Source organism: Nanorana parkeri, unplaced genomic scaffold, assembly GCF_000935625.1.
Source record: "Nanorana parkeri isolate BGI_ZX_2015 unplaced genomic scaffold, ASM93562v1 scaffold2265, whole genome shotgun sequence".
NCBI classification, from domain to species: Eukaryota; Metazoa; Chordata; class Amphibia; order Anura; family Dicroglossidae; genus Nanorana; species Nanorana parkeri.
Genome location: NW_017308533.1, coordinates 73,797 through 85,250, shown reverse-complemented (window position 1 = coordinate 85,250; position 11,454 = coordinate 73,797). Strand labels below are relative to the sequence as shown.

The window sequence follows — 11,454 nt, the reverse complement described above, 5'->3', positions numbered from 1 at the left end:
GTGCATTGCAGTGCCATTCATTTCAATGGCACCCCAAACACCCCTCCCACACGTAGTGTGATTACCTGCATTGGAACGTGTGGTACCCCAATGCCCTGCTTTCCAGTGCAGTGCGATTGCTAAACATTGTGCATTTTTTTTTTTTTTTTTGTTAAAGCCATTCATGTGCCATTTTAGCTTCATGCTAGGGATCATGGCAAATTGTAGATGTTTGAGAATTTGATGTTTTGTGTTTCAGCTAATAGTAGCTTTCCACTCTCCCATAAAGCTGAAACTGGTCACGCAATAGCTTTTGTATGCATATTGTCTCATCTAAGCCATGGAGGCCTGTACAGTACAGTTGCTCACTTTTGGTACATGACCTTTTCTTAGCAGATTAACAAATGTGCCATGATCTTTCCTTCCCTTAAGGGCATGTTCACACGATGTCCGGTCCAGATCTGCAGACGCGGTGCTATGCGTTTTTGACGTGTTACAGTTAAAAAAAAATAAAAATTTGTGGGGCTGTCAATATGATAGCTGCAATGCGGTGCCTTTTCGGTGCGTTTTCGTTGTGTTTTTGATGCGTTCGTGCATTTCTGGACCATATCCGGACCGGACAAAATGTGACATGCAGTATTTTTTCTGTCCGGACCGGAACGGACTGCGCTCGTGAGAACTGTAGCCCATAAAACACATAGGGATACATTGGGATGCATTTTGGGTGCAGGAGTGCACGGATCTGGTCCGGACTGAATCCGGATGTCGTGTGAACAAGCCCAACAGCTACACACAATATTTCTTAAACATTCTGTGATTGTAAGAGGAGAGATGATGTCACCTTCTTTAAAAAAATACAAGACCTTTTGTGAATGGAGGATAGTGAAAAGGAGCCGGTGATGCGACCGCAGCGATGTTCAGCTTGGGACGCTTCTCTTCAGTGCGTGTAAGCTGGGCATTCTGTATGGTGGCCAGCATGCTGCAAGATTTTTCTACTTTGCAGTGGCCCTCTTCACATGACACTCAGCTTTTTAATGATAATGTACACACCCAGTGTGGTGAGTGATTTAAAAATGTTCTTGTATTCATCCCCCGACTTGTGCTTTTTTGAAGTTGCTTTGCATCTTCTTTTGTCATCATGGTGTATATTCCTCCATGCCACTGACATCGTCTGAAATTGGACCTTTCAATACCTTTTGGATACTTTAATATGTATTTATTTTTTAAAAACCATTGACTTGCACTCAAGTGATCTACATTTATGTAATTATAATATTTTGGAAAATAATTTACTGCACCATTGATGATTTATGTCATAATAAAGAGGGTGCATACTTATGTAGACAGGTTTTTTTTTTTGTTTGTTTTGTTTTTTTTTCTTTGTAAATGTAATTTACATTGCAGAGATCCCCAAAACCACTGTGACTCAGTGTTCTATAGCAATAAAAGATTTTTTATAAGCACTGTAGTTTCTCTTTATAAAGTTTTAATATACAGATTTGGACAGGTGGGAGGGAGTATTGCTCCTCTCTGACCACAGACGGGCATACTGATTTAGCAGGATCACCGCTGTAGTTAAATGCCTCTCCTCTAAGTTTACTGGTTAGTTTAATGCGAAACTGGTGGCTTTTGGGTCTCTTATTTTACCGCCTACTTGCATTCTATACCTCTGATGAAGCAATGCCTGTGTGATCCTTTTCCTATGTGCTACACTACAGTCTCTCACTTACACTAAACTTATCTGCCAGCACTCATGTCTGCTCTCCTCAACACTGCAATACAAGCTTTACTTATACTGTACAAGATCCTGCAGCTAGGCACACTGAATAGCAATATCTTGCAAATATATAAGACCAGAACTATTTTATACTTTTTTTTTTTATAGCTGAATACAGTATACAACTTTATTAAAATTGAACTCCCTATATTTTATTTATAGGTAAGGCACCAGTAAAAAAAAGAAAACTTCCACCTGTAGTGCCCAAGACAGCCATTCAACCAAAAGCCATTCTGATTCCTAGCACTGCAAAAATCCAGCCCGCCTCAGGAACCACTGCTAAAACCATTATATTTCAGCCACTTACAACACTGCTGCCAAAACAGCAGCCACTGATTGCCATTCAATCAGCACCACCAGCAGGTAAGCAGCGATTTTTAGCTTTTACTAATTATTACACTATTCAAAAGCTGTACTTTCCACTATTGAAAACAAATAGTTGAGAATCACTAGTGTGAGATAGGCGTTGCTGGTTTCTTAACCCAGCATCTCTCTCTCACTCCCTCTATATCCATGTTGGGAATGTACAGTACATTCATTACTAGCTCACAAATGTCCTCTCTACTATCATGGGTAGGTTCCCTTGGATTATTCTAATAAAAGAGGAAATCCTCAGCTAAGGTCTAGAAAACATTGAATGTTTACTGAAGTCATTAGCAATTGTAATGTAGCTTTACATTCACAATATTCTGTGCAGGTTTCATTCTTTTCTACAGATGAGTATACGTCTGGTGCTGCTCTACTTATCTCCCAGATAGGTGAATGAACAGCAGATAGGTGGATGAACAGCAGATAGGTGAAACAAAGCAGGTATCCCTATTAACCCTTGCATGCTTCCCCAGGCCAAGGAGTAGAAAAAAATAATCAGATGTACAACTTATTGGAGTAAAGCCTCAGTTCTCTGGGGAGCAATTTATCAAAACAAGCAGACAGAATCTGGAGCAGTTGCCTGTAATAACCAATCAGCCTCTCTCTTCAGTTTGTTAATTTATGCTTTTAAAATGAAAGGGAGAAGCTGATTGGTTGCTATGGGCAGCTGCTCCAGATTCTGTCTGCTCCAGTTTTGATACATTTCCCTCCATGCCTCTTCTGTCATAAACTAGGCTGGTTATAGTTGACTCTCTAACCATCTGCCTATTGTGACAGTTCCAAAATTCCCTGACTATTCTGAGGTAATGATTGTACTTATTACCACTTAATCAGTGAACCCAGGATCGGGAAGGCAACCCTGGATCCTGCACTTTAAAAATTAAGTCAGCAGTGGCAGCTTCCAAATTTTCCTCATCCCAGACTTATTTTGCACTCAGTTGATCATAGTATAGAATATGTTAAACTAGGACAGTCTTGACCTTGGCTATAATCATCGTAAGAAAATATTAGGGCTGCGGAAATGAACTATTTATTTCTCGATTAATCGTTAATCTTTTTGATCGCTAATGAAAATACTCACCTCTCAGCTGGCTTCCGGGAGTCCCGTTGGAGATACGGGGACGTCACGGACATCGACGTCACCGGTGACATCGATGTCCCCAAGTGGCTCCATCGGCTAACGAAAGGAAGGGGGGAGGAGTCCGGTGACGTCTATGTCCGTGACGTCACCGAACTCCTCCCCCCTTCCCTTCGTTAGCTGACTAAGCCACTTGGGCCGGTGAGTTTGCCCAAGAAACTTGTTCCAGCAATTTTTAAATAGGTTATACTTACATGTAAAGGGAACATCACTGTGCAGCCTGCCAATTGACATCGAACCTTTCTTCTACAATCTTCCCAGCTGGTCGGTGTTCCCACAAGTGTGGACCAAACTCCAAGGCATTGGCCTATACACATACTGCACAGCAATGAAGTAATAAAATGAACTAGGATCACACTAATCCAGCACGTTATTATTCTGAGTTGCCCCACTCAAGCGGCGGCCATATTGAGTGGGGCACGTGAGATTAATAACGTGCTGGATTAGTGTGATCCTAGTTCATTTTATTACTTCATTGCTGTGCTGTATGTGTCTAGGCCAATGTAGTTGGATCTGTATGTGCGTTATAATTAATCAAAATTAATTATATTTTAAAAGATTTTTAAAAATTTGATTAATCGAACATGACAATTTTAATCAGTAACAGCCCTAGCAAATATTGATCTCTTTAACTAAGTTGAACTTCTAGTCTTCCAGTATCTTCACTGCTCTATTCTGAGCAACTTTCTGTAGGCTTTTAAACATTTTGTTCTTTTAACCACAGGGCAGCAAGTTGTACTCACCCCGTCTGCAGTTGTTCAACTCCCAACACCTGGGATTGTTACAGCACAACCTGTCCTGGCTATGAATGGAGGAGCAACACAGCTTTCCACACCATCTGTGAATTTACTGCAGCACATTGGACTTAACAGTGAGAAGACCACACCAGTGAAACCTTTTATCCATTCATCAGCTCGAGCTCCTGACACTGAAGCAGATGTAAGTGTGTAAAATTCTATGAGGGATAAAAATATATTGTACTAATTTATTTAATTTATTTCTGCGGCACTATATAATCCATGCCCCAAAGGCACTTACCACTTTTGCACCTAACATCCTCACATTATGGCCAATTAACGTACCATTATGATTTGGTAGGAAACCAGAACACTTGGAGGAAACCCATTCAGACACAGGAGAACATGTAAACTCTATGCAGCAAGTGTTCCTAGTGGAAGAAGGGTTTGAACCCCAACTCTGCAAGGCTACAGTGTCAACCACTGAATACATCTGCAATGGTGTAATATGAAAACTTAAGTCAAACATTTAGTTTTCTGATGACATGAACTGATGTTTACAAGTTGTCTCATTCTAATCTTTTGTATTTCTCTCATTTGATATTCTGGTTGAATCTGAAGCAAATGAAACAGTAAGTGAGAGCATCCTTCCCAGAAGGATACAGACAGCAATAAATACCTGAAAGATGTTCTACTCTTTCCCACTCTACAAAAGGAAAGTGCTTTTGCTGCCATTTAGAGACGAACTCTGCTATATAACCAGGAAGGAAAAGTGACAGGCATAACAAATGATGGTGACAGTGTATGCATATGGGCCGCATTATAAAAAGACTGCATTTTTGTACAAGCAGTCGTGCTGGGGACCTTTTGGATATGCTAGTTTACAGCAGCAGGCTTTGTAAATATATTTAAGTTATAAAGTCAACTTTTACTGAGGGCTCAGTCACACTAGATGCAGTGCGTTCCAGCCCGATTTTGGCCGGAACGCACTGCCTCACATTGCGGCCGGCTCACTTTTTAGTGGGGTAGGAGGGTGCTTGGTGGGCCATTCAAGTGAATGGCGCCGTAGCCACACCTTCCGGCCGCAATGCGATCTGCCGCATGGGATCGCAAGGCACATTGTGCCTGCGTTCCGGCACTGTGCGATGCGATCAAAATAGTGCTTGTAGCATTTTGATCGCATCGCACAGGCCCAGTGTGAGATTCCTCCATCCACACAGTTTAGCGTAGATGGAGGAATCTGTTGCACTTTTTTTCTATCTGACCATAGAAAATCTGCCGATAATCTATAGGTGTATGGCTGGCTTAAATGTCAGTAAAATCTGAATAGAACAGCTGAACTTTTATATGGGTTTAATCAGAGTCCCATTAATTGATGGCAGATGTGTACTGACTACTATTTAATTTCAGTTTGAATGTGGTTTGTTCAGAATACAGCCACATCCCTAATTATAAGTGGGTGTGTACACATTCAGCCGCACTATTTCAGTTTTTTTCCACTAAACAATTTCAGTTTTTTTTAAAAATTAAATTGTACTGGTTATAGGTCACATTAAATGTGGAGAATTTTAAGGCATTTTTACAGGAGTGTGTAGACTTTTTATCTTCACTCTATATATGTGTGTATATTATATATACTTAGTGCGTATGCATGTATGTTCATGCAGTTTTCTGCTTCATAAATACTTTTTTTTTCTTAGCATTTTTTTATTTTTTATATGCTGGGTGTGTTTGTTTTCACAATGTTCTTCGAAGTTCAGATGGCTTTTCTGGTTCAGTTGGTTTCGTCTGGATTTCTTTTACACTTACAGAACATAGTTGGATCTGCTACTCATTGTTTTATGATGTGTCGTTTTGATTTAGTATGATGATTTGTTCCATTTGAAAAACCTGCATTGCTGTTTATCTTTGCTGGGAGCCAGAAAAATGGAAAAGCCATCAACATTTTCTCAGTACAAAACTAAAAATAGCTGGCACTAAAGTAACAATAGTGTGCCAGTCCAATAAACTAACAAGGAAACGTTTTACTCTTATGAAGTTAAATACAAAATATGGTTAATATTTTCAAATATGCTTTTGTCCCAAGCAGAGCGTGGAGAGCTAGTACATTTGAAACAGATAATGCATTTGTGTACAGTTTAAAGGAACATATTATAATAATTTACTATTGCTTATTTGAACTTATTTGTAAAGTTTTTGTTTTTTTAACTATCTGCCTAATAAAAAGGCAAAGCTTTTTATTAATGTACAAAAATCACTATTTAGTAATTTAATTTCCTTAATTATAATAACACCTAGGAAATCTTTGTTTATATATTATATAAAGATATATTTATTAAATATTCATTATTATTAGTCAGGTAAAGTAGTATATGAAGAAGGTCATCATAATATTTTGCTTTCTGCTTCTGGGCAACAAGGTGAAGCCTTTTGCATCCTTTTCACATCACTCTATTCACACGTTACGATTGTCGTACGAAAAGTCGATCGCATACGATTGTCGTACGATAATCGTAAGGTGTATGGGCACCTTTAGTATTTCAGTTACACAGACTCTGCCTTAGAGCAAGCTGCTTTGTTGTCCTTAGCTAGCCCACAGTGCTCTGGGACTCCTACATGTATTAAATGTTTATTTGTGAAAACAAACATTTTAGGTACTGTATATAGTAAAACATTATAGAAAACAATGGTTAAAAAATTTATAAATTTTATTTTTAAACAAAAAATAAAAACCAACGACCCAAAACTATTATAATTTTCTTTCAATGTGTTTATATTCTCAGTATAATATGTAAAACTTTGTAAGAACATTGTTACTTAGTAGATAAGGATGAAGAAAGATACAGTTCCATTGAGATCAACGTGTGTGTTTGATTCAGTGGAATGCCAAAAAATAAAAATACATGCATAGTCCAGTTTGCAGTAAGAGGGGAAACAATCACTTCCTGACCCCATAATGGCGATAAATCTTTGGATCAATCTCCCATTGAGTTTAGAATTTCTCATAGCCCTGTATATTATACTGACTGAAGAAAATATCCTAAATGAAATCATTTTTCATCACAGATTCACCCAGAGCAGCCCCTATCCAAACAGTATGTTGCATGCACTGTTTTTTTTAAATTTTTTATTGTTGATCCTAATCCATATTAAATCTTTATTAAAACTTTTTCTAACAGATAAGCGTTATACGGCGGCAGCAAAGAATGATAAAAAATCGTGAATCTGCCTTCCAGTCTAGAAGGAAAAAGAAGGAGTACATGCAGGGTTTGGAAGTGCGCTTGAGAGCAGCATTGTCTGACAATGAAAGGCTCAAAAAAGAAAATGGCTCTTTGCAAAAACTGCTGGAAGAAGTTGTATCTGAGGTAATGAATGGCATTAGGGCCACTCTATTTTTTGTCTACATACCATTTTATTGTGTTGTCTTATATGCAATGTAGACTAACTAAATCCTCTGGCAGAAAGGAATAGTCAAGAGGTGAAGGAGTACCTTAGTTGTATCCTTCTGATACCTTCATTTAGCTATACCGTAGCTTTACTGTCAGAGAGTAAATGCATTTCATCAAGCCTACAATATGATGCTAGAAATATATTGGGGAGAGAGAGGGGTCGAATTTCCTAGAGAAATGCAAAAATACCTATTTATTATTTTGCTCAATTAAAGCCCAACTCCAGCATAATATACATCTACCTTTTAAATGAATTATTTATTCTCTCCTGATGAAAGTGAAGCCACTGCTCTGCTATCATGCTATACGGTCTCCTCTCAATTTAGTGAGTTAAAACCTCTGGATTGGGTCCAGCATGTCCTGGGCATAAGGGATACTCTCGTAGTTATCATAATGGTGCCAGTGTCACTAGTGGGCATTATATGTTGTGATCTGCAAACTAATGCAGCTTGTCTAGTAACACCCATTCACTGTAAATTAAAACACTGAGTGACCAGATTATTATGACCACCCCACCAGTACTTTGTTGGGCCACCTTTTGCCTTCAATACTGCGGCAATTCTTCTTGGCATTGACTCCACGAGATGTTGAAAGGTGATGAGAGGAATCTGACACCATGCCTGATGAATAGCCTTCAGCTTCCATATCCCATTTGATGCAGTGTACGGCGAACAGTGCGTTCAGAGATCATTTGAGAGGATCCCTGATTAAGATCTGCAGTAATTTGATGCACTGTTGCCCTTCTGTTGTCTTGTACCAGTCTTGCCACTCTCCGTTCTGCCCTAACATTGACTAGTCGCTGACGGCCACAATTCGCACGTTTAGACCCAGATTTTCGGCTGACAGTCCAGTCTTTAAACACTTTAACAACAGCTGCTCTTGAACATTTAACTAATTCTGCTGTTTTGCTGATACTCGCTCCATGGCTCCGAGCGCCAACAATCATCCCACGTCCAAAGGCTGTTAAATCGCGTTGTTTACCCATATCTTCAGATCAATTATAGCTAATTTGCCTACAAACGTTAGGTGGTCATAATAATCTGGCCACTCAGTGTAAATACGGTGTTGTAGCATTGGTTTTGAAAACATGCAGATGCCTTCCTTTCAAATGCAGCAATCATAGGGGGTCTCCACCATTACCACCTATTTAACCCTTCGCACACTCTGTTGACTCCTCTGGTGGCAACAAGTAAGAGTTGAAATCAGACCCAGTGATCATGCCACTGGGTCTGCAGATTGCTCAGTCTTCAAGGGGAAGCATAGCAAGGGTTTCTTTCCTGCTGAATGTCAGGAGATTGAAAAGTTTAGGAAGGTTGCATGTCTGGTGACTGCAAGTTGGTGTATAGAATAATTTTGTCGGTTAACTTTGTTACATGTAACTGATCCCTACTGATGGGAGGAACAGCAATAGCTAATTGTTATAGCAGCAGTATCATGAGAACTATTTTTTTTTTTAATCTCGTGGATTAGTTTAACCATGTTTTTTTCATAAATATTAACTTTTTTTTTTTTTTTTTTTTCTAATGTTGTATTTACACCCCTTTTATTATGTTTTATCTATTGGGTAGAATTAGCCAGCATAAAAATGTTTGTTTTCTAATAAGTATATGGCACAAAATTATAGTATAAGAATATTGCACAAAATTCCGGCCAGAACGCACTGGATCACATTGCGGCTGGCTCACTTTGTGTTGGGGCGGGAGGGGCGTGGTGGTGCATTGAATTTAATGGCACCGCAGCCATTCCCTGCGGCCGCAGTGCGATTGGCTGCATTGGGAACGTGTGGCACATCAATGCCTGCGTTCCGGTCTGGTCAGAAATAATGCTGACCAGACCGTAACGCAGGCATTGATGTGCCATGTGTTCCCGTGCGTCCGATCACATTGTGGCCAGAGGATGTGGCTGCGGTGCCATTCACTTCAATGCACTGTCATGCCCCCTCCCACCCCACAACAAAGTGAGCCGGCCGTAATGCCATCCAGTGCGTTCTGGCCCCAATCGGGCTGGAACGCACTGGCTGGTATGAACTAGCCCTGGGGGCCAATTCACACCAATTGCGGTGCGTTCCAGAGCAGCAGCTGCTGGAACGCGCAGCAATCGCTCACTAAGCTTCCCTCTTCGTTCTGGGGCGGGAGGGGGAGTAGCGGTGCATTGAAGTCAATGGCACCGCAGCCCCGCCCGCAGTGCAATCGGACTCGAGGCAAAACTGCCTGCGTTCCGGTCCACTGCGAAAACAAAAAATGCTGCATTCTCTCTTTTTTGCGTTCGCGGTGGGCCGGAGCGCATGCAATGTTTTGCCACGCGTCCGATTTGCACTGGGGGGGCGTGGCTGCAGTGCTATTGACTTTAATGCAACGTCACACCCCTTCCCGCCCCAGATCAAAGTGGGAAGTTTTGTAAGTGATTGCTGTGCATTCCAGCAGCTGCCGCTCTGGAACACACTGCAATTGGTGTGAATGGGCCTTGACGGGAGCTCGTTCATGTAGCTATTCTCACAGTGATTTATTTATTTCGGCAGCATTTTAACTTTTTCTTCTACTCAATGCTTTTATTTACTCAAAGCAACTGTGTGTATAAATATCATGGAAATTTGTTTTGGGTGTGCACTTGGACCAGGTTATACAGGTGGTAATTGTTACATTTAGTTGTCCTCTAATAAAGCATATTTGTTTAATTTTAAATACTAGCACTTGATGAATTTGTTAACAAAGACTGTCATTCATGTATTCTTATGCAGAATCAGAAACTTAAAGTTACTGCTCCAAAGAGGAGAGCTGTCTGCCTGATGATGGTGGCTGTATTTTTAATGCTGAATTTCAACCCACTTAGGTAACATACTATTTTATTGTGTGTGTGTGTGTGTGATTATTTATATATATATATATATATTAGTGTATGTGTATATAATGTACTTTGCAAGTATCCACGCTCAACTATAGGGATACCTACCAGAGTGCAGTACATGAATAGATTCATACAATTGTAGGTTTTATGGGCACTTACAGGACTTGACAAGAGGAGTGCTGTTTATTTTTGAGTTCTAATGTTTCAATGAGGCACAACCCAACTTTGTCAAGGCCCATATTACCAGCAATTATACAGTGTGTGTGTGTGTGTGTGTGTAACATTTCACATTGGTGCTCACTGCTTTTTCTGCATTCTCTGTGGCATTCAGACCATTTTTTTTTAACAATAGTTTATTCATATTTTTTTTATTGTGGAATTGCTATTTTTACACTGTCTGTTTTCTAATAGTGTTTTACAATCCACTTCTGGGGAATTTGATATGGAGGTGAGGTCTGTCAACCATAATAGACACCTGCTTGAGTTTTCACCTGGTGAAGCCAACATGAAAGAAAAGGATACCCCACAAAATGATTTCAGGTACTTTTTATGAGTTTCCATGTTTATTTTTAAATTTGTAACTTTATATTGTATTTTACACAGTTGACATGAGGTTGATATTGCTTTGCATTTCCATATTTTGGAGAAGTAATATTTGTATTTGTTTTTTGTACAACTCTAGCCTGCTAATTACAACTTGTACAACTCTAGGCGTGTTAATTACACGGTTCTGTCGCTGATTTAAATGCAGGTAAGGCTTAAGGTGGCCGTACACTGGTAGATTTTCTCAGGAACGTTCATAAGAAAACTCTTGTCGGAACATTCAATAATGCAATCAGAGATTTTAGCAAAATAATAAAGTCTCTCAAACTAAAACCACATTCACTTCCTTCAGTTTTTCCGGCACTATGGTCAAAAACGATGGTCATATTGATTCATTATTAGATAATCCAACAAATGTTCTGAAAATGTTTTGAGTGAAATTTTACTGGTGTATGACCAGAATTAGAGTTTATAATACACATAGAGCCCTTTCACATGGGAGACGTCTGTTCCGATCAGCAGGGTGTCCATGCGCAGATCCTCTGCTGATTGGAACAGTAAGGAATAGATGTCAATTTTGTGATATCTGTGTCCATTGAGTTTTTTTTCTTCATATAG

General features: G+C 39.7%; 1 protein-coding gene across 1 annotated transcript in view; it reads left to right on the top strand.

The window, feature by feature from the left end:
* ATF6 (activating transcription factor 6) overlaps positions 1-11,454 on the top strand; it is a 66,860-nt gene that overhangs the window by 21,100 nt on the left and 34,306 nt on the right. The window contains exons 6-10 of the mRNA XM_018573187.1: positions 1,919-2,119; positions 3,988-4,202; positions 7,180-7,365; positions 10,187-10,278; positions 10,705-10,833. Coding sequence (XP_018428689.1) covers positions 1,919-2,119; positions 3,988-4,202; positions 7,180-7,365; positions 10,187-10,278; positions 10,705-10,833 — 823 coding nt within the window. The remainder of the gene's footprint in view (positions 1-1,918; positions 2,120-3,987; positions 4,203-7,179; positions 7,366-10,186; positions 10,279-10,704; positions 10,834-11,454) is intronic.